Source organism: Callorhinus ursinus, unplaced genomic scaffold, assembly GCF_003265705.2.
Source record: "Callorhinus ursinus isolate GAN/ISIS: 27379988/994484 unplaced genomic scaffold, GSC_fseal_2.0 scaffold4, whole genome shotgun sequence".
Lineage (NCBI taxonomy): Eukaryota > Metazoa > Chordata > Mammalia > Carnivora > Otariidae > Callorhinus > Callorhinus ursinus.
This window is the reverse complement of record NW_027397066.1, coordinates 156,077,233-156,101,815: the sequence shown is the minus strand read 5'-3', so window position 1 is coordinate 156,101,815 and position 24,583 is coordinate 156,077,233. Positions and strand designations below refer to the sequence as shown.

General features: G+C 36.6%; 1 protein-coding gene across 3 annotated transcripts in view; it reads right to left on the bottom strand.

Annotated features, from left to right (window-relative positions):
• Positions 1-901: 901 nt before the first annotated feature.
• The window catches only part of KCTD9 (potassium channel tetramerization domain containing 9), a 36,510-nt gene continuing 12,828 nt past the window's right edge, over positions 902-24,583 (bottom strand). For 2 of the 3 annotated variants that reach the window (XM_025873811.2, XM_073892588.1), the window contains exons 4-12: positions 22,200-22,296; positions 21,290-21,348; positions 20,963-21,091; positions 17,094-17,161; positions 16,897-16,992; positions 16,049-16,198; positions 5,804-5,909; positions 4,938-5,071; positions 902-2,782 (exon numbers count right to left, since the gene is read on the bottom strand). In XM_025873811.2, the coding sequence (XP_025729596.1) occupies positions 2,666-2,782; positions 4,938-5,071; positions 5,804-5,909; positions 16,049-16,198; positions 16,897-16,992; positions 17,094-17,161; positions 20,963-21,091; positions 21,290-21,348; positions 22,200-22,296 (956 nt within the window). In that variant the 3' untranslated portion in view covers positions 902-2,665. The remainder of the gene's footprint in view (positions 2,783-4,937; positions 5,072-5,803; positions 5,910-16,048; positions 16,199-16,896; positions 16,993-17,093; positions 17,162-20,962; positions 21,092-21,289; positions 21,349-22,199; positions 22,297-24,583) is intronic. The other variant, XM_073892589.1, reaches the window with a different exon arrangement.

The window sequence follows — 24,583 nt, the reverse complement described above, 5'->3', positions numbered from 1 at the left end:
TCCTGCTGACATAAAGGTTGTGAAAGGCTTTCAGAGAATTAATCCTTGCATAAGATGCTTTGTACAGAAAATGTAACCACTTTTCTTCGCAGAGGTGTACCTTTTAATTTTAAAGGTAATACCTCCTTGGAAATTTAATGAAATTCTAGGGCTTTTCATTAAACATGATTTGAAGTTGACATGGGGCTAGATTTACAGTATAAGTCACCAATTCATAAAATGAGCAACTGGAGAAAATATTCCAAGTCCTAATTTATGATAGTAACCTTCATAGGAAAATGAGTTTGCAATATTTCCTACTAAAATTTTTTTGAAACTGTAGTTGGAAGAACTAGATTATATTACAACATAATACCCATGGCTCTGAACAATTACACAAATACTGAATTTTATCCATGTAGGTAATCTAATAATTTAGGTTAAAACTTTTTTCTAGTCCCCCACCCCAACTGTATTTTTACCTGTGTACAGACATGTTCCATCACTAGGTTTAATAGAAGTTTTACAATTTTGAAACTCCTCCCTCAAAATTTTCTCTCCCAGGAGTCAGGTGAGAATGTTTCGGGGAAAATGTTCTTAACCTAATAAAGCTAACTTGTAATGTTCATCAGCTAAAGAGTAACCCAAATTAGATGAATTATCGGGAGGCAGTCTTGTTGTTTCAGAATTGATGAAATCTCTTTGTGTTGTTAGCATGGTGGATTTTAAAAAGAGGGTCATAAAATAATCACGCTTTAAGAAGTAAATTTACTTTAACGGCACTTTCCAAGAGACTAATCGGTTCTAAGTGTTGCATCTCCTTTTCCACCCAGATCCTTGGGGTTGGTCATCAACATACGCTGAAGAAATGTAAGCAAAATATGGTAAAGTGCTGATTTTCAAAAGCACGACAAGAAACTCCTTTTCAGCATTTCACATCATTTATTAATGCAGTGTACATTAGATCCCAAATCCGCAGTTGCTAAGCAAACCACGTTTAGATCTTTCAGATTCTTCTGCAGTTTTCAGTTACGTCTACAGAGGTACCCTTAAGTGGATGAACAACACATTCTATAATTCTTGAAAATATATAGTACAGAGTGAAATGATTTAAATATAATTTAGGCACATATTGATTATGAAAATAGATATCTCTCAATACTTCTCTGTCTTGGTAAAAATAATAAAGCAAAGAAAATAATTCATTTCTGAAGTTGCTTTCCCTCACTTGTAAAGGTCCGATCTCCCACTATGCATGTTGTACCCTTTACTGTTAAGGAAAGCTTTGCATATGTATATATAGAAGAAGCGATGTGAATATTGAAGACATGTCATTCTCCCAGAGGAGACAAAGTAGTTCTTAATGATTCATTGCTTCAAACTGATGAGTCTGTAGAATTCAGAACCTATTTGGACACAGCTTATATCCCTGCTCTTGGGGCAGACATAAGGACACGCGTTACTGGTAAGGGAGGATAGGCCCTGTTTCTGCTACCGCAGAGATGAGGACTCAAGAAAATCAGGCTAGAATTTCTTTAAACGAAACCAGAAAGTAGAAGTCAAAGACCCACAGGTGCTGACTGATTGGTATTACATCTTGGACCAGCCGAATGCCTTTATTCTTATTTCAGTTTTTGATGGCTATAATCAAACTGTCAGTTTAAAATCCCCTTATTCCCCACTGTAGGGTTCAGCTGCAGTTATGTTGAGGCCCAAAAGATGACTGCCACATTCATTCATATTTTATAGCTTGGACTGGGATTTATTAATACCTATTTCTAAGCTGGCCCTGTTTAAAGTATTTGGCATTTGAATTAAATTAATAGTGCACCTTGGCTTTTTGCTTTTGACATATCTTCCTATGCTTGTTTTGACTGTACAGGAGAAGACAAGACTAGTAAAGTGGATAAATGGCCTGGCGTTGAGTGGAACTTGCTTCAAATGAAATTCTAAGGATGCTCACTTAAAAGCTGTAGTAATAGGTAAATTCTTTGTCCATCTGGAGAGTTCCACCTTAACTTGAGCTGACAATGATGTCTTTCCTTTCACTCTCTCAATCAGTAAGAACCGAGAATTTAACTTAGCTACTGCTTTGTTCTAAAAAATAAACATGATAAAAATGAACCTGAAAAAGAGAGCCTTGGGAAATCTCACCATATTCACACAGCGTGACAGGTATTTAAAGTAGGGGAGTGCATCACTAAAGCTATTAATAAACCTGAACTCTGCAAAATTTTCATAAAGTTTAACAATTTAAATATCCATACTGCATTTAGAGATTCAATAAATATAATTGCATATGTTGTGCTTTTCATAAATTAAAATCCTCAAGTACATTTCAAAACAAGATGGATTTCCACATCATGCCTATTTAAAAGCAAATATAATAGATCCTATTCCTGGTCATAAAGCCAGGCAAATCCCCCTACCTCCAGTCAAAAGGCAGCAAGATAATCTAGCTTCCCTACATCCATTACATGAGTGCTTCTTTGTTAAAATCAGAATGTGGAAAAAAGTCACTTTTTTCCTTTATGCACCACGGAGAACGAGCATAATCCTCTAAATTTTTTTTTTTTTATTCCCTTACAGTGTTATTTCTTCTAGACAACTGAGTGGGTGGAGAAAAAAAAAAAGTGATCAGGAAAACATTTTGCATCTGGGACTCCTTCCTCCAGCCCTGAAATTCTCATCGGACACTTTGTGACATGTGCAGCGGTGTCAGCATCTCTTCAAATATCGCCCCCTTCACGTTGGAACCTCTCAGGTTGGCTTCTTGAAGATCACAGCCAGACAGATCACAGTTCTGCAAGACAAAAACAATATTCACGAGATTCAAATGGAGGTTTAGGGCCTTCTCTGTTCCCTATCAAAAGGACTCCTGGGGCACATGAAAATCAGTTATTTCTGGAAAACTTGTTTTAGGAAAGAAGTCAGATTTTCTTCGATTGGATTTGTTTTCTCTAGGTGATGCTCAGGCTGACCATTACAAATAGAGATAAAGGTTAAAGAGGAAGCATGTTTCTTCCTTTCATATATTTTAGAATCAGTCATTTAAAACCCAGAATGAGGGGCACCTGGGTGACTCAGACGTTAAACATTTGCCTTGGCTCGGGTCATGATCCCAGGGTCCTGGGATCGAGCCCCACATCGGGCTCCCTGCTCGGCGGGAAGCCTGCTTCTCCCTCTCCCACTCCCCCTGCTTGTGTTCCCTCTCTCGCTGTATCTCTCTCTGTCAAATGAATGAATAAAATCTTAAAAAAAAAAAAAAATAAAACCCAGAATGGACTCCAATGTAATAAATATTATCTATGCAAATTTACTACAATCCAACAATGACAACAAAAGGCATGAGTAGGGCTGGGAAACACTATTAAAAAAAAAATCTGAGCAAAAGAGATTTTACTTACTAAATTAAATTATGTAAGAGATTTTTGCCATTCCTCAACTCAAACATTTTTATAGCAGGGAACTGCCTTTTTTTTAAACCCCCAAATTATATGCAGTTCAATGATTTTTAGCAAATGTATACAACAGTTAACTACCACCACAATTGGGAGCTGTTTTTAAATTTCTCTTGAGATTACAGAATGGCAGATGAGACAGATTTTGGATAAGTCCCTGGGGATGGTGGGCAATGGCATATAACCTTTTAGGACAGAATGTCACCAGCTGCCCTTCAACAGTCAACCTGATTAGTCGTTGCAATCAGGAAGACTTTGACTACATGGTTAACTAAAACTAAGGGGAAAAATCATCATCTTTGGTCTGACAGTACCAATAATAAAAAATTAAATAATTGTGCTTATAATAGGTTTATACTTTTGGCCTTAGACTGGTTCTTTTTCCTTTAAGTTTAATGGGGACTGCCACTCTGTTGCTAAGATCTATCAAGAGAATAGGCAAAAACATTAAAAGAAACAAATCAATAACAAGCCAAATTTTGACCTACTATTCTCTCCAATCCAACCCAGGTCAGATTTTCTGGGACAGGGCTGTACTGTTCAATATGATGGCAACAACCACACATGGCTACTTATATTTAAATGAATTAAAATGAAATAAAATAAAAAATCCATTTCTCAGTAGCACTAGCCACATTTCAAGTGCTCAAAAGCCCTACTAGCTGGTTGCTACTGTACTAAACAGATTTAGAACGTGTCTAGCATTGCAAAAAGTGCTACTGGACAGCACTGAGAGACCCATCAACAGCGCTGAAGTCTGCTAGCTGCATTTGCCAAGTCAAGACAACATACAGAATTCTGATGAAAGAGATGCATGGACATGAGATTCAAAAAGAACATGATTCCGATTTAGAACAGGCTTTCTTTGAACCTGATTTCAAACCCGGATATCTTTTAAATTTCTCAAGTAGTTAAAAAAAAATCTGACCCCATTTAATTCTGTTTGGAATTAAAACTTAAGAAAAACACAATAAAGGGCACCTGGGTGGCTCAGCTGGTTAAGCATCTGCCTTCAGCTCAGGTCAGGATCCCAGAGTCCTGGGATCAAGCCCCGCATCAGGCTCCCTGCTCAGCGGGGAGCCTGCTTCTCCCTGGGCCTGCTGGTCCCCCTGCTTGTGTTCTCTATCTCTCTCTGTGTCAAATAAATAAAAATCTTAAAAAAAAAAACACAGTAAGTCAGATTAATAAAAATACCCATCAAACTGATCTACTTGAAGGAGACCCAAGGAAAAGAGGAGAAATGAAATCAACTTAGAGCAAACGTCAGATGAATCTTCAAATCGGAGACTGGTATCTATGACTTGTGTAACTGAACCCTGCCCTGGGGTTTCAATTGGTTGAACCAAGCAATCGATAAAAAAAATCCCTCCAGGTGTGTTGGTATGCCACTTGGCAGTTTTTGCCAGCCAACTACTTTGTTTATGACTTCAATAAATTTTGCATGAGATACTCCGTAATTGTAGATTAACAAAAACTCTTTAGAAATTGGCGACTCACCTCTAAATCAGTTCCTGCCAGAGTTGCTCCTCTGAGATTACAGTTCTTCAACTTTGCATTTTTTAAGGTAGCAACTCTCAGGTTAATTCCTGTCATTTGACTTCCTTCCATATCCACACCTTTCAGATTAGCACCTAAAGTGAACATATTTGGGGAGCAGTTGAACTTAAAAATATTTATAGTCATCTACCTTTAAAAAACCGCAGGATGACTTAATGGAGGTGAATGATGACAAGCTCCTTTAATTTTTGGAAAGAACTCTGTGAACCATAAATCTCAGTCTCTCAACCAACTTCCACATAGAAAGAGTTCATTGTTAGAAAACTGTTTGCTTATACTCTGAATTAAGAATGTTTTAGTCCGTATTTTTGAGGGAGGAATTCAATTCGGTCTTAAGTACTTTTATAACAGCCTCCGTAAGTTTATGATAAGGAAGGTAAATACCCTGTATTCTAAACGTACAACTAAACAAAGTGACCAGTTCACTGACACAACAGAGCAACAGGAATTCATAAACAAAACATTAAATCTAACAATGACAAAAACTGACTGGCTTTGTGCAAACTGAAATTCATTTTAGTCAGTGTAAGGGTATGCTGTTTAGTTTCAAGGTCTGAGATGCTGATATTTAATTCTCCAACTAAAGCCTTATTCAATATTAAAGGCTGGATTTTTCCCTAACTTCTTGCGTGACACATGACTGAGACCAAGATAGGACTTACTCTTGTTTATTCTCCAAGTATGAGGAGAGAAGAAATCTATATCCCCCTACAGTGGTCATGACTTTCCCGTAACAATTATTTTGTTGGGCTTTTTACTTCACGGTGTTCTCACCTTAGAAAACATAATTATAGATAGAAGCTCACCTTCTAAATTGGCTTTAAGACCAGAAGGATCTTCAAAATTACACAGTTTCAGGGATGCTCCTTCTGCATTAGAACAGAGCATCTTGACTCCCTGGAGATTTGCGCACTGGCAAGGAAAGCAGAGAAGTCCATGTTTTAACCTTCAGAATTTTGTTTGGATAAGAAAAAATTGGCTCAAACAATAAAAGAAAAAATAGACAAGCTCAATTCCATACACTCACCATCAATTATTTTCTGTTTACAATGAAGACTTTGCCAACTAGACTCAATAAGAACTGAGAACTATTTTAAGAAATAGTTCCTTCAGAAGAACCATTTTAAGAGGAAAAAACAGCCCAATTAACAATAGCATGTCCATTTTACACAAAATGTAAGAGTTTAGATGACACAGCTGGAGAGTTAGAATTATGACATCCTAGTTCTATTTTCAGGAACAGCCCTGGGTGTGACGTGAGAGCTGAAATGTGTGGGCAAGGAAGGCATAGCCTTGTCAGGGGTAGGGATTTCTCTTCCTTATTTCTGTAGGAATCAACAAAATTCTTGATGTTCAATCCTGCTATTAACTACCTTCATTTCAAAGGTCAGAATATAAGGCCAGCAGTTCTAGGCCTCATTTGGCTACAAAACACTACAAGTTGTTTGCTGGGTCTTTCTGTACCAACTACTACTACACAACATTCACAACCTTGACACCGAAATTACAGTGCAAAATACAAAGAGTAAAAAACTAGAAAATATATGTTAGAATTTTAAATTATGTTAATTTATCTCTGAGGATTCAATGTCATCGGATTTGAACTCCAACGGCAACTGGATAAGACAGGAAGCTATATAGGTGACATTAACATTAGAACTTCACAGACTGTGACCATCAAAGTAGATGATGAATGTAAAGCTGTCTTAAAAATTGTAAGGCACTCTATAAATGACAACTGTAGTTGTCATTAAAACGACAACAGTGAGGATTCTAAAATCCTAAGGCTGATCAAGTTATGTTATTGCCATACCTAACAAAAAAATCCTGTTTTGTAAGTGCAATTTCATTCACCCTATAGTCAATTCTATGGAAAGGGAGATACACTACAGATCATTTCAAATCACAGCAAATTGCGAAATGCACACATACTTTCCCATCTGCGCCTTGGCATTTACACAAGGTAGTACAGGAGCTCAGACTGAGAGGTAGGATAGGCGAGGACCCGGAAGGACCACGGTAACTAAAAGACCTAATAAGGTCTTTTAAATACTCGAAAATACTAACAAGACTGGAAGCTGAGAATATGAAAATAAATGTCTCTGGTTCTCTGTGGTGTGCACCCAGGTAAAATAGACTGTAACTATTATCGAAAGTTCCCACAGTGACAGCACAGGGAGAGCACCCTGCAGTTAGGTGTGACTGCAGCACCAGCCAACAGGTTGGGGGCTGGCATCTGGGCTGAGCCAACTATAAGCCCAAGGTGGCCCCAGACTGGCCCTTTACAGCACAGGGACCAAACCTGGCCACAACAGGAAAAAGCACTGAAGCAGCCAGCTGGACTGAAGGCAAAAGCAGCTCAGCCACAACAGTAGGGCACATGTAACATATATAGGAGACACTTCTGCCCGAAGTGCCTGGTTCTGGTGAACAAAGGCCATTGAACTACAGACCACTCCAGGACCTCTTCTTCATAAGGCCACTACTTTTAAGGGCAGAAGACATAGCTGACTCCCCTAATACACGGAAACACACAGAGAGTTGGACAAAATGAGGAAACAGAGGAATATGTCTCAAATGAAAGGACAGGACAGAATCACAGCAAAAGAGCTAAATGAAATGGAGATAAGCTATATGCCTGATGGAGAATTCAAAATAATGATCATAAAGAGCTGCGAAGAGTGAAGGATCTCAGTGAGACCCTTAACAAAGAGAAAATATACAAGAATCAATCATAGATGAAGAACTGAAGTTAAAAATACACTAGAGGGAGTAAACAGTAGACCAGAGGAAACAGAAGAATGGATCGGTGAGCTGGAGGACAGAGTAATGGAAAGCAACCAAGATGAACAGCAAAAAGAAAAAAGAATAAAAAAATGAGACTAGGTTAAGGGAACTCAGTGACATCAAGTGTACTAACATATGCACGGCACAGATCTCAGAGAAGAGACAGAAAGGGGGCAGAAAATTTATTTGCAGAAATAATAGCTACAAACATCCTGAATCTGGGGAAGGAAAGAGAAATCCAGATCCAGGGGGCACAGAGACCTCAAAAGAATCAACCCATGGACGTTCACACCAAGAGACATAATTAAAATTGCAAAAAGTAGTGATAGAGAATTTAAAAGCACCAAGAAAAAAAAAAGTTATATACAAGGGAAACCCCGTAAGGCAATCTGCTGATTTTTCAGCAGACACTGGAGGCCAGAAGGGAGGGGCATGACATATTCAAAGTGCTGAAAGGAAAACACCTGAAACCAATTATACTCTACCCAGCAAGGTTATCATTAATAATACAAGGAGAGAGAGAGTTTCCCAAACAAGGTTAAAGCAGTTCATCACCACTAAACCAGCTTTATAAGAAATGTTAAAGGCAATTCTTTAATGGAAAAAAAGGACATAATCAGGAGTAAGAGAATTAGGAAAGGAAAAATTTCACAGGTAAATGCAAATAAAATAAAAGTAGTAGATGAATCACTTATATATAAAACCAGTATGGAGGTTATAGCACCAAAGCATTAAAATCAGTTATACCCATAAAAATAAGTCAAGGAATTCACAAAATAAAAAGATGTAATATGACACCATCTACATAAAATGTGTGTGTGTTGGGGGCCGGAGAGGCGAGTGAGTAAAAAATTTAGTGCATTTAAGATGGGTTCAAATTTAAGCAACTATCAACCTTATATAGATACCTATACACCTAAGATGTAATATATGAACCCACAAATCAAAAACCTGTAATGGATATACAAAAAAATAAAAAGAAAGGAATCCAAGCAAATCACTAAAGAAAGCCATCAAACCACAAGGGAAGAGTGCAAGAGAAAAAAGAAACAAAGAACTCCAAAAACAACTGTAAAACAAGTAACAAAATGGCAGTGAGTACATACATATCATTAATTACTTTGAATGTAAATACACTAAATGCTCCAATCAAAAGATATAGGCTGGGGTGCCTGGGTGGCTCAGCCAGTTGAGCGTTCAATACTTGGTTTTGGCTCAGGTCATAATCTCAGGGTCCTGGGATTGAGCCCAGCTTCACGCTCCACCTTCAGCGCGATGTCTGCTTGAGGATTTTCTCTCCCACTCCCTCTGCCTCTCCCCCCTGCTCATTCTCTCACTCTCATAAATAAGTAAATCTTAAAAAAAAAAAAAAAAAAGATAGAGGCTGACTGAATGGATAAAAAAAGCAAGAACCATCTATATGCTGCTTACAAGAGACTCATTTCAGACCTAAAGACATATGAAGATTGAAAGTGAAGGGATGGAGAGGTGTCTGGGTGAAACAGTCAGTTAAGCATCCAACTCTTAAAATTAGGTCATGATCTCAGGGTCTTGGGATTGAGCCCCATATCGGACTCTACCCTCAGCAGGGAGCCTCTGTTTGAGGATTCTCTCTCTCCCTCTGCCCCTCCTCGTGCTCACTCGCTCTCTCAAATAAATAAATAAATCTTAAAAAAAAAGTGAAGGAATGGAAGATCATTTACTATGCAAATGGAAGTGAAAAGAAAGCTGGAGTAGCAAAACTTGTATCTCAGACAAAATAGACTTTAAAACAAAGACTGTAACAAGCAACAAAGGACACTACATAATGATAAAGGGAACAATGCAACAAGAGGATAGAACAATGGCAAATATTTATTTGGAGTGACTAAATACATATAGCAATTATTAACAGACATAAAGGAAAAAAATTATTGTAATACATCAACAATACAGGACTTTAACACCCCACTTACATCAATGGATAGATCATCCAGACAGAAAATCAACAAGGAAACAGTGGCTCTGAATGACACATTAGACCAGATGGATCTAAAAGTTATTTCAGAACATTCCACCCCAAAACAATGTAATACACATTCTTTTCCAGGTGCAAAGGGAACATTCTCCAGTATAGATCATATGTTAGGCCACAAACAAGTCTCAGCAAATTCAAAAAGACAAATCATATCATGCAACTTTTCTGACCATAATGGCATGAAACTAGAAAAAAGTGGAAAGAACAAATACATGGAGATTAAATAACACGCTACTCAACAGTGGGTCAACGAAGAAATCAAAGAGGAAATAAAACACATACATGGAGAAAAATGAAAATGAAAATACAATGGTCCAAAATCTTTGGAATGCAGCAAAAGCTGTTCTCAGGGGAAGATTATAGCAATATAGGCCTACCTCAAGAAGCAAGAAAAATCTCAAACAACTTAACTTTATATCTATAGGAACTAGAAAAAGAAGAATAAACAAAGCCCAAAGCCAGTAGAAGGAAGGAAGAGTAAAGATTAAAACAAAAATAAATGAAATAGAGACTAAAAGAACAATAGAACAGATCAATGAAACCAGGAGCTTCTTCTTTGAAAGGTTCAATAAAACTGATAAACCTTTAGCCAGACTCATTAAAAAAAAAAAAAGAGGACTTGAATAAAATAATGAAAGAGGAGAAATAATAACTGACACCACAGAAATACTAAGGATTAAAGAGAATATTATGAAAAATTATGTGCCAATAAATGGGGCAACCTAGAAGAAATGGATAAATTCCTAGAAACATAATATTCTCCCAAAACTGCATCAGGAAGAAATAAAAAACTTGAACAGACTGATTAGTAGCAATGAAATTGAGTAAGTAATTGAAAAACTCCCATCAGAATTCTACCAAACGTTTAAGGAAGAGTTAATACACATTTTGTTCAAACTATTCCAAAAACTAAAAGAGGAAGGAAAGACTCCAAATTCCGTCTATGAGGAATTATTAACCTGATACCAAAACTAGATAAAGAGACTACAAAAAACAAAAAACAAAAACAAAAACCACAAACCAGTATCTCTGATGAACACAGATGCAAAAATCTTCAACACAACCGGAGCAAACCGAATGCAACAATATTTCATTAAAAAAAACTGAATTCACCATGATCAAGTGGAATTTATTCCCAGCACAAAAATACAAATAATATTTGCAAATCAATCAACATGTATCAACATCACATTAACAAGAGAAAAGGTAACAACCATGTGACCATTTCAACAGATGCAGAAAAAGCATTTAGCAAGTACAACATCCATTTATGATAAAAACCCTCAACAAAGTAGGCTTAGAGGAACATACCTCAACATAATAAAGCCTATACATGAAAAACCCTCAGCTAATATTTAACGGGGAAAAACTGAGAGTTTTTCCTCTAAGGTCAGGAACAAGACAAGGATATCCACTCGAACCACTTTCATTTAACAGAGTACTGGAAGTCCTAGCCATAGCAATCAAACAAGAAAACAGAAATAAAAGGAATTCAAATTGGTAAGGAAGAAGTAAAACTTTCACTATTTGTAGATGACATGATACTCTATAGAGAAAACCCAAAAGAGTCCACCAAAAAATCCTAAAACTGATAACTGAATTCAGTAAAGTCGCAGGATACAAAAATCAATATACAGAAATCTGTTGTATTTCCATACACTAATAATGAAGTAGAAGGAAGAGAAATTAAGAAAACAATCCTACTTAAAATTGCACCAAAAAGAATAAAATACCTAGGAATAAGCTTAACCAAGGAGATGACAGACCTGTACTCTGAAAACTATAAAACACTGATGAAACAAACTGAAGATGACACAAATAGAAAGATATTCTGTGCTTATGGATTGGGAGAACCTATACTGCTAAAATGTCCATACTACCCAAAGCAATCAAGAAGTTTAATGCAATCCCAATCAAAATACCAACAGCATTTTCCACAGAACTAGAACAAATAATCTTAAAATTTATATGGAAACACAAAAGACCCTGAATAGCAATCCTGAAAAAGAAGAACAAAACTCAAGGTATCACAATCCCAGATTTCAAGGTATACTACAGAGCTGTAGTATTCAAAATAGTATGATACCGACACAAAAACAGACATACAGCTCAACAGAACAGAGTCCAGAAATAAGCCCACACTTTTATTGTCGATTAATCTATGACAAAGGAGGGGCGCCTGGGTAACTCAGTTAAGTGTCTGACTCTTGATTTCAGCTCAGGTCATGATCTCAGGATCATGAGATCGAGCCCCACGTCAGACTCCACTGGGTGGAGAGCCTACTCAAGATTCTCTCTCTTCCTCTCCCTTGCCCTGCCATCAAAAAAAAAAAAAAATCTATGACAAAGGAGGCAAAAATACACAATGGGAAAAAGTCTCTTCAACAAATGGTGCAGGGAAAACTGGACAGCTTCATGCAAAAGGATGAAACTGGACCACTTTCCTGTATCATACACAAAAATAAACTCAAAATGGATTAAGGACCTAAATGTGAGACCTGAAACCGTAAAAATGCTAGAAGAGAACACAGGCAGTAAGTTCTTTGACATCAGCCATAGAAACATTTTTCTAGATAAGTCTCCTTTGGCAAGGGAAACAAAAACAAAATTAAATTATTGGGACTACATCAAAATAAAATACTTCTGCACAGCAAACGAAATCATAAAGCAAAAAGACAACCTACCGAATGGGAGAAGATATTTGCAAATTACATATCCAACAGGGGATTAATATACAAAATATATGAAGAACCTATACAACTCAACACCAAAACAACAAATAATCCAGTTAAAAAATGGGCAGAAGATAAGAACAGATATTTCTCCAAAGACGACATTCAGATGGCCAACAGACACATGAAAAGATGCTCAACATCACTCATCATCAGGGAAATGCAATTCAAAACCACAATGAGATGTCACCTCATACCTGTTAGAATGGCTAAAATAAAAAACACAAGAAATAAGTGTTGACGAGGTTGTGGAGAAAAAGGAACCCTTGTGCACTGTTGGTGGGAAAGCAAACTGGGGCAGCCACTCCAGAAAACAGTATGGAGGTTCCTCAAAAAATTAAAAATAGAATTACCATATGATCCAGTAATCCCACTAATGGGTATCTACCCAAAGAAAATAAAAATACTAATTCAAAAAGATATATATGTACCCCAGTGTTTATAACAGCATTATTTACAAGAGCAAAGATATGGAAGAAACCCAAGTGTCCATTGATAAATGAATGGATAAAGATGTGGTACACACACACATACACACACACACACACACGAATATTACTCAGCCATAAAAAAGAATGAAATCTTGTCATTTGTAACAACATGGATGGAGGTAGAGGTCATAATGAAATAAGTCAGAGAAAGAAAAATAGCGTATGATTTCACTCTCATGGAATTTAAGAAATAAACAAACAAATGGGTGAAATAGGTGAAGGGGATTAAGAGTAGAGTCTAGCTCCAACTCTGCTAACAAACTAGCCTTTCTGGGCTTGGGCAAATCGCTTGGTTTCAGTGTCTCAGTCTACCAAACAAGAGGGTCATACTTGATGACCATCAAGGTCCCTGTTACCATTTATCAATCTTGGATAGGAATATGCAATGGATACGTAACAACTGAATTATTACACCAGCTTCTATGCAGCAGGCTGAAGTCACTGATAGCAGGCAGAGTATGTAGAACAAACACTCTAAAGCATGCTGACAAAATAGATAACATGGCACAGACTCCTGCTTAACAGGGAGAGCAACTGCGATCACCCTGGCTGACAGGAGAATCGCATGGCTCCTATGGAAAGGCCTCACAGCCTGTGAGTGATACACTGGGTGAGAAGTTCAAAAAGAGTGGTGGACCCATTAAGTACATCTTGTGTGGCAGAGAGCTTAGCACACATCCTATTTTGTGGATATGACAGCTACTCATTAGCAATCATCCTCAATGCCAAGGAAAATTAGCAATTAGTTTTGACTTCACAACCTATATACCCTGGGCAATGACTCTTCAACATGTGCCATTTCCATCATTTAGTAATTAAACTTACAATCCTACAGCACTTCAGTTTACCAATTATACAGTATGGGTAGAACAAGTATTTACAGATAAGAAAATTATGGTTCAGGTTTGGTGTATTACTACAATTCAACAGAACTCAAAATCAGCTGTACTGAATGACCCAGTCTGTCTTTTTATCTTTTTTTGTTTTGTCCTTAACAAAACCCACATGAATGGTCTCAACATTTCACTATTTAAAGACTAGGTCCTTCAAACCTTTCCTCTGTGCTAGTAGTCTTTTGCTTATTTTGCTACCACTGTTGTTCTTCCTCATAAGATGGGACAAGGAGTGAAAATACTGGAAATGTATATTGGCAGATTTTTTTTATAGATCCGGTATCATAAACTTCATGAAAAAATAGGTTGCAAGTACGGAATAAAACTAAAATTATAAAATTCAATGAACATTTATTCAATGACTACTAAAAGCAAGGTACTGGGATGCCTGGGTGGCTCAGTTAAGTGTCTGCCTTGGGCTCAGGTCATGATCCCAGGTCCTGGGATCGAGTCCCGCATCAGGCTCCACACTCAGCATGGAGTCTGCTTCTCTCCCTCCCTCTGCTCCTCCCCCTGCTCGTGCTTGCTCTCTCTCTCAAATAAATGAAATCTCAAAAAAAAAAGCCAAGGTACCATGTTAGGTATTATTAATTCAAAACACCTATAGGCATGGGCCTTGGTATTAAGGAAACTGAAGTTGTTTAGAAGTTAAATTTCACTGTTGTTTCTGCATCTATTCTCCAATCCCAAATTAGCACAGGTAACTGTTACATAAATACATGATGTACATATGTACAGACACACACACACCTATATATATAGTTGACCCTTGAACAACATGGGTTTGATTGCATGGGTCCACTTATATGTGGATTTTTTTTTTGACAGAGAGAGACACAGTGAGAGAGGGAACACAAGCAGGGGGAGTGGGAGAGGGAGAAGCAGGCTTCCCGCCAAGCAGGGAGCCCGATGCAGGGCTCGATCCCAGGACCCTGGGATCACGACCTGAGCTGAAGGCAGATGCTTAATGACTGAGCCACCAGGCGCCCCCTTTTTTTAAGATTTTATCTATTTGACAGAGAGAGTGAGAGAACACCAGCAGGGGGAGAGACAGGCAGAGGGACAGGGAGAAGCAGGCTCCCCCTGAGCAAGAAGCGGGATGTGGGGCCCGATCCCAGGATTCCGGGATCATGACCTGAGCCGAAGGCAAACCCTTAACTGTCAGCCACTAAGGTACCCCAATTCTTTAAGTAGGCACCACACCCAGCGTGGAGTCTAACATGGGGCTCGAATTCATGATTCTGAGATCAAGACCTGGGTGCTTAACCAACTGAGCCACCCAGGTCCCCTATATGTGGATTTTTAAAAATCAATATAATACATTACTGTAAATATATTTTCTCTTCCTTATGATTTTCTTAATAACATTTTCTTTTCTCTATCTCATCTTATTGTAAGAGTATAATATATAATACATATGACATACAAAATATATGCTAACTGTTTATGTTATTGGTAAGGCTTCTGGTCAACAGCAGACTATTAGTAGTTAGGTTTTGGGGGAGTCAAAAGTTATGTGCGGATTTTCGACTGCAGAGAGGTCAGTGCCCCTAGCCCCAGTGTTGTGCAAGGGTCAAGTGTGTGTATGTATATATATATGTGTGTATATATATATATACACATATATACACATACATACATGTAAACACACACACACATAAGTATATATACATAGAGAGGAGGAGAGCCACCGAGATGCTAACTTACACAGACTGACACACATCATGTTTATTTCACAATATCTCTGCCAAATACCTCTAGAGCAATAACATTTCCCCACTCCAGAAATGAGGCTGAATAGAAGATCTCAAAGGTCCTTTTCAACTTTACCCTCCTAATTCACTGAAAACAGAAGTCCTTCTAAAGTATACTATATTGAAGAGATGAGGATCTAATTTCAAGATTTAATTTCTTATTAGTTACTAAATCTTTCAGGTCTTCGTTTATTGAAGGATATCAAAGTTGCAAAACCAACACATTTCACTTTCAGAGCCTTGGGTTTTACCAACTTAATAAATTATCTGTTTTCAAGTAAAAGCTCTAATAAGAGAAAAAGATCATTTCTGCTTGTTGAGACTGTTCAATAGACTAAACATTTAATTCTCTCTTATAACAAAAAAACGATTCTTACGTCAAGCACTGATCCAGAGAGATCAGCTCGCTCAAGATTTGCACAGCAGAGATTAGCATGTGCAAGATTGCAGCGGCTTAAATTGGCCATTTTGAAGTTAATGTATCGAAGGTCCAAACGAGAAAGATCAGCACCACTGAAGTTTAAACCCTAAAATTAAAAAAAGACAAACTGTCACAAGATTTAAACCATCTGTTATATTACAGTTAATGACTAGCTAACCCCCAAGCTTCTTAGAAGCAATTGGCAGGTCAGTCAGTTGGAGTTTATTAGAAGACAGGATCAGATAAAACTCAGATATAAAACCAGTGTCCTTAATGGGTTCTTAGTAAAAGAACCTTTAAACATAATATTAGAATCCAGCCTGGCTATACTTCATTTATGTGCAGAAATTTCTAAAGAGCAATCTCTGTTGGCCATGTACCTACTGATAGGTATTATTTATATATTTTTATATATTTTATAAGTATTCAATAATTCAAGGTAGTTTTATTGAAAAGTGAGTACTGAGGTTTTTAAAATCTTTAATGTAATAATACATAAAAGTATCTGCCAGTGACTGGCCATACATAACAAATGTACAAACAATTGACTTTTTATTTTAATTGCTGCAATTCTGATGAACTCAAAAACTGCTACATGAAGCATATTAGATAATAAAAAAGGCCATTACATCTCTTTTTTTGCTAACCACTTTGGGATTAAATCAATGCTATCACCCATAATTAAATTCTATCTTGCATGAAAAAGGAACATAAGGCAAAAAAAAAAAATTGTGGTAGAATGCAAAGCTTTACTCACAAGCTTCGCTGACACAAATAACTCATGCAAAAGTCAGCTTTAATTACCTGGCAACGCAATTCTGATTTGGTTGGCGTGGCTAGCAGAAATCGGACAAATTCCTTTCGAGATATTGGTGAGTGATCCTCTGGTGGTTGAGAATTCTTGAAAAAGATATTAAAAAATTAGTGGAGCATTTTCAGAGACAGCTACAATAACTATATTACAATAACTCTAATATTGGCTAATGTAAAAAGAGCCTTACCTTTATTGCCACTTCCAGGTGTTCAATCAATGAGTCAATACCAAAAAATCTGGCTTCTTCTAACACACCTATCATAATAAAAATGATGTGACTTTTATAGAAAACTATTCATTTTAATATTTATAAAATTCTTTGTTAAATCCTCACAATACAAGTGAAATTCAACAAGCAGGCAATCAATATAGAAAAAAATAACTCATGTGTAGAACATGTATACAGAATATTTTTAAATATTTGTAACACACAGTTTTTCTAAATAGTTTACATTCAGCAAAAGAAAAACAGAGACAACTAATGAATTAGAATGAAAGCCTTCTATATTTCAAAATTTTCTGACAATCACTTTAAATAGGCCACAAGCAAAAACTCCTAATTGCACAAGTTCCTAAAATAATTGAAATAAATTTGATTGTGAATCTAATATTAAATGACTAGTTCACCTCATCTTAACATTTAATTGACTTCAATGGAGCAGATCTGAATGGGTTTGTCACAATTATCTTTTACTTACTGCATCAGAAAATTATAGAAATGAATAAAAGTAAATTAGTTTCAAAATAAGTCAACAGAATGACTCAGAAACCTCTCTTAAGGAAATTCAATTTTTAAAAAAAAACGATTTCTAAATGATAAAAGGGATTTTATGTATCATTTGCTTTTCTTGGTAAAAAAAAATCTGCACATTCTCTAGGTGACTTGTGTGTATACTGTTTTCTTACATCTGTTACACATCTTCATCAGGGTATTTGTGAAGAAATTGGGAATCCATTTTCCTTCAAATGAAGACCTCATTTAGTTAGCTGAGTTTTTTAACTTGTTAAAAAAATTCCTAAGGACTCAGAAATTACAAAGAAAGTAAGAGACATAATCTCTCTCTTCGAATAGTTCAAGCTAATAAGGGTAACTAGAGGTAGATATGGGAAGCTCAGCAGTTATCTGGGAAGATTATGATCTTCTCAGGGAAAGCCCAATTCCACCTCTAATATTCCAGTTACAAAACAAAGGTCATCTGATGAACAGCACACTGCTCAGGGAGCTGCTCTGGCATGACACTTTCCAGTCCACGCCAGAGGGGCCTCATCTCTGGATTCCTCTTGAAGGGGCACCCATATTTCCTATCTGTTCCTGGTAGACACCCACCATACAAAGGGGTTTCTAGTGGGCTTCACTCTCAGTGTGCCAAGATCTTCTGAGTCAGTCAGAAACCCCCCAAGGAATAGAGTAACGATTTTTTTTTTTTTTTACTTCTAGTTCAGAACCAAACCTTAAAAACTTCCGGAAAAGCCTTAGAAATACAAAAGGCACCTATGGCGGACAGTTGAGAAACCAAAGTAATATTTAGCAAATTTTTCTGTCAGCACAGTAGAAATTAGAGTTGAATCTCAGTTCTGCCACTCACTTCCTTTTTTGTCTTAGAGAAGCTACTTATTCTTTCTCTTAATTAAAGTTCCTGTTTACATTTGTGAAATGGGAGTATTATCACTTTCTTCACGAAGTTGACACAAGTATTAAAAGAGATATGCATATATATTATTTGGTATAATGCCTGGCACTTGGTAGGTCCTCAATATATGATCACCTTGATCATTATTACATTGCATGTTCTCTGACATTTAAGACCATTCTCTTTTTACTGTATCAAACTGGGGTTCAGAAAATTTATGTGAACTTCAAGGAAATAAATACTGAAATGCTAGAAAAGTTTTCAAGTTAGAGAATAATTGGATTGAAGTGAAATTTACCTACAAGGTAGGGAAAGATGAGTTAAAGCAGGAAAAAGAAGGGCGCCTGGGTGGCTCAGTCAGTTAAGTGTCTGCCTTCGGCTCAGGTCATGATCTCAGGGTCCTGGGATCGAGCCCCACGTTGGGCTCCCTGCTCAGCAGTGAGTCTGCTTCTCTCCCTCTTCTGTCCCTCCCCCCTGCCTGTGCACTCTCTCTCTCAAATAAAATCTTGAAAAAAAAATCAGAAAAAGAAGGTTTTGAAGACAAATGAAAGCAGAAAAGGAAGACATGATTCATTGGAAAAAGTAAAGGTCATTAATGGCAGAAAAATAATGAAAGCAAGCAAAAAATATATTCACTGATGAAAGCACAAATAAGGAAGAGTAAGAAATAAGGTCATGTAAGTAAATAGAGGAGAGGTAAAAAAGTCAGTGTAGATTATTATAAAGCATATAATTACTTGGGGCAACCTATAGATATTATAAAGAGTTTGGATAGATTTTGTACTAATTAGAAGTAGTAATGCTTTATAAAATGAATCCAGTACAGAGCTCTGCTTGCTGAACAACTCAATAAATAAAGCAATGGCCGAGAAACCTGAAAAAGGAGCAAGCATTGCTTGGCAAACAGCCTGTAGTGCTAAAGTCTGGGAGAACATGGATATGTATTTCTGATGTTATTTCCTAGGCAGGGAGGATATGAAAGGCTATCAGTGATACAGAGAAAAATTAAACTAGGAAGCATCAAAGAGCCCATAGGATGCCTATGGTGAAGTTTAAATGTCCTCAGAAGAAAAGAGTGGCCACCAGAATGTAAGCAAAAGTGATCTACCTGCTAAAAAGCAAAGGATTGTACAAGAGAGGACCACTGCTTATTTTTCTAATAATTTCTGAAGAATGAGTAAAATAAAAATAGGTTATACAGGGTTTTAAGCAACAGTTGGTAGGTAAAAAATAAGAAAGCAACAAGAATTTGTAATGAATAGGTATGAAGCTAGATGAAAGGTCAAATAAGGTCATTTTTTGCAATGGGTAAGCTTTAAAGGCAATACAGACTTTAATACAGCAACAATAAAAGTTACTGAGTGTTGTCTATTATACTCCAGGGATTTTAAGTTAGCCCCTTTGCCCACCACCAGCCCAGGCTGACTATAATGTGTTTGGCATGTAGTATTTTCAAAATCATAAGATTTCACATAAAATTTTAGATTTCCAGCTTTTCTTTAAAAATCAAGGCTCTAATACCCTATGCCCACACACCCACATGGCAATAATCTGTGGAAGCTGAGCAGGAATTTGCAGTCAAGATCGCCACACACCCCCCACCACTCATCAAGTCAGACCAAATTTAGTCACATAGAGGCCCAGGAGCTTTGAATATGCACCTACTGCTTTATAAGGGCTCTGCCTGACATCATCTCCATGATGTGAAAATCCTGTGATGTAGTCAGGGACGAGTATACTTTTAATACTCAGTTTTCAAAGGAGACTCAGAGAGACTTTCCCCAAGTTAATTTTCTAGTAAGTTGTAGAATTGAGATTCTAATCCAGTCTTATGATTCTGAAGTATAATTTCCCCTTTCGATGACTCTACGTCTCAACATGATGGGAAGGTCCATAACTTGAAGTCAAGTCACAGTCACAATTCAATTAAAAAAACAACAAAATCCCTTAAAGTCCCTCGTGAAAAAATCTAACTCTGTTTAGAATCTAAAATCAGAATTTATGGTTAGACATATACCCATATACACAAAGACTATCTGTGCCTACAACTATTTCTATACCTATATATATTCATATATATAAAAATTTAGTTTTAAAAGTGGAAAAGATAGGGGTGCCTGGGTGGCTCAGTCATTAAGCGTCTGCCTTCAGCTCAGGTCGTGATCCCAGGGTCCTGGGATCGAGCCCTGCGTCGGGCTCCCTGCTCCGCGGGAAGCCTGCTTCTCCCTCTCCCACTCCCCCTGCTTATGTTCCCTCTCTCGCTGTCTCTCTCTCTGTCAAATAAATAAATAAAATCTTTTTTAAAAAAAAAAGTGGAAAAGATATATTTTCCCTTTTTGAAAATGTACTATGTTACTAAGCAAGTGAAAACAAGAAAAAAAATCCTAACCTTACAAAAATGTGAGGAATCATATTAAAAACTCACCCAATAAATTAATGCCATCATTTACAATGAGCTGTCCATGACGCAAGTAGTTCAAAATGGGTTCAAAGTACTCAGGACTTCGGTCAATTAAGAAAGCTCCTCTATGATCTTGCTTATTTCCCCAGACACCTGTGTCACCATTACAGCGAAGAGAACCCCCCCCACAAAGAAAACCCAAAGTTAGAAATTTAAAAATTGTGTAACATACTAATGTTTTTACTCGTGTAAAAATTATTAATACCATTAAAAAGTACAGAAGGACAAGAGATAAGTCAATACAGCTACAAACAGATCACACAAAATGCGAAAACAATGTGTTGCACTCACCTTTGTCCTTAAACATGTGGGCCAGCATACTGTCGGGTTCTTTATTCACTAAAGTGCTCCTAAGAATTCAGGGAAAAAAATTGATTTCTCCATTTGTCTTTATAAACAAACATATTTAAGTCAAGAGTATACTCGATCCCAGCTGCTCTCTCAAAAAGATGCATGCTATAACCTGGTAGGAGTGACGCTGGGAAACAAAAACGTGCAATAAGTTGCCATTTGTCAAAATCCCTTCTATTCTGGCATTTCCTTTGATTCAAATATTGTTTTAGGTTCCTTTAACTTAAACACTAATCTATCTTTCTAGCAAGCCATTATATCACAATATTCTTGACCTAAACTTACATTGTTCTTTTTTTTTAATAAAGATTTTTATTTATTTATTGAAAGAGAGAGAGAATGGTAGAGAGAGAGCATGAGAAGGAGGAAGGTCAGAGGGAGAAGCAGACTCCCTGCTGAGCAGGGAGCCCGATGCGGGACTGGATCCAGGGACGCCAGGATCATGACCTGAGCTGAAGGCAGTCGATTAACCAACTGAGCCACCCAGGCGCCCTAAACTTACATTGTTCTTATCTCTTTAACATAAGCAGCTGTAGTTGCTACAAATTTCAGTATTGTTAATTTTTACTTGTGTTGCATGTTTATTATCTGACATCTAAAAAACCTGTTCTAAAACCCTAAAATCCTTGATACCTAAAAAACATGTACCTAAAAAACAAATACCTTTCGTGCTTTCTTTGGAAGAACTTGTGGATCATTTTTCTACTCTTTAAAAAAACTTTCTAAAAAATGGTTTAAGATCACATAGTACTGGAGTCTCTTCTAAGGAAATGAGCAAAACTGAAGGAAAGAACAAATACTACATAGTGTCCTCTAACACACACCTGTGCATACATTCACATGCACTTACCGTGTAGTTGTAAAGTACCGCCCTCCAACATTTAAGGTTAGCCAGTCTGTGTGAGATCCTGACAATCCTTCAGGTAGTTTAGAATCTGTCTGAGGATCTAGAAATGACATGTAGAAAATAATAAAAAAAAGTTAAGATTTGATTAATGGGGAAGATGGCAATAAGCTTCATTTTTGACACTAAAAACACACATAAAAGCATACCAGTGCTACTAGAGACCCACTGATAGCATTTAAGACAAATCTGGTAAGGTATTCCCACAGATAGAAGAGCACCATGGTATCAGCATCTTTGAAGAAGCTGACAGAAACAACAGGGTATATGATGAACCTAAGAATTCCAAAGTAATCCATACTCACTTCAAAGCTCAGCAAGTCTATTTGAGAATAGCAGACTGAAAGTGGAAGGGATATGTCCAATCTATGGGTGGGTGATGCAAGTAGTTTGCAGTAAGATCTGAAGAGGCTGGAAATGAACCTCAAAACCCACCAGCCAAAACTCCCTTCTAGGACAAAGCCCAATACACTAAGGACAAGATGTTGGAAAAAGAATCCAAGTTGAACAGAACAAAGACAACAGAGACAAAAGAGAAAGAAGTCCAGATAAAAGTTAAAAAGGTCTAACACAATCAGAATATATGAGAAGGTGACTTCCATATTTTTTAATACTTCACACAAACAACAAAAAAGGGAACTTCAGAGCCATGAAATTAGAAAACTTTCCCTAAGTCAGCTCTCCCTTCTCAAGTTAAAGAAACTAATTTTCACGTTAAACGGGCAACAGAAAATCCCATACAAAAATTAAAAAAAAGAATTACATCCCTATAGACAATGAAAATGTGCCAGAAATGCCCACAAAATAGATAAAAACTATAATCAAATATTCCAAACATGCTAAAAGAATAATACAAAATATGAAAAGAACAACATAACCCAGAATTACAAAATTCACAAATGAGGTGAGAGAACTCAGGAGAGAATTAGAACTACAATGAAAACCCAATTCAGAAATGAAGATTAAACTAGAAGGAACACAGGAGAGAATAAACAGGTAATACCTTAAGGGAAAGAAAAGATGAAAAAGAGGAAAGCTTTAAAAATCAGTAAGAAATGAAGAAAGAGATGAAAAAGATTTCAAGAAAGATTTCCAATATAAAAGACAGGTGTAGAAGATCCAACATACAAACAATAGGAGTACTGAAAGGAGAAAATTAAAGCAAGGGGACAAAATGAATGCATAATTTAAACTTTTCTAAAATTAAAAGAAGATTTGAAAGTATATATTAACAGGGTTCACTACATATCAGACAGAGAGAATCAGCTCAGAAGACTCTGAGAGTCATTAAAAAAATCACTGTTTTTTAAAGAAAGAGAATAATCCTTTGAGTGACCTAGGAAAAATAATCATTATGAATGATCAGATTTTTTGGACACGAACATTTTATGTCAGAATAAGATTGAGTACAACATATTTAAGATACTTAAGAAAATGTGAACCAAGGATTTTTTTTAACAGCTTAATTGAGGAATAATTGATACACAATAAACCATACATTAAAGTTTTCAATTTGTTCAGTTTTGACATGATTTTATATCCAGTCAAAATGATTTTCAAGTATAGAAGCCACAAACTGTTATTAACATATGAGATGTCAGAGAACATTGTTCTTCTCAGAAGTTCTTTATAAAGAATCTACTATAGAACAAGTTTCAGACAACCACTGGAGGCATCAATGTAAGGACTGAGGGTGAGCATTAAGTACATTTGGAAGAGTAAAGCTACGTGACAGTTTTAAGAGAGAGTATAGTATATAATGGCTATGTAAGCTGATAATGTAGAAACAATACAATTGTTTTTTAAGTAAGGAAAGAAAGGAATGAGCACAGGCAAAAAATGTTTACCCGCCTTTAGCAATCGTACTGAAAGTATTGGAATTGTTACTGACGCTTTTATGTGTGTTTTGTGTGGGATGAAATGAGTACTTATGTGACATAATTCTATCATTCTCTATGTCCCTGAAAACCAGAATTACTGATATGGAAGAAAGGAGATACAGGTGTAAGACAGAAAAAGTTAAATAAAAATCTTACAATCCTGATTATAAACCAAAGTAGGAGTATGAACCCAGGAGATATTTTACCTCTGTATAATGTCATATATTATATAAACCTTCATATCATATAATATATATTACACATAAATTTCATTTCTAGCTAGTTATGTATTTCCAACTCTGTCCACCAAAGAGCCTAGTAAAAATAATGAACCCAGTAGCAATGAGCCTATCTGGCACCCAGACTGTGTTCTGAAATGACATTTCCTACTAAAATTAAGACTTCTTGGAAAACGTATTGATCTGGGTCTGTGACAGAAGTATAAGATGA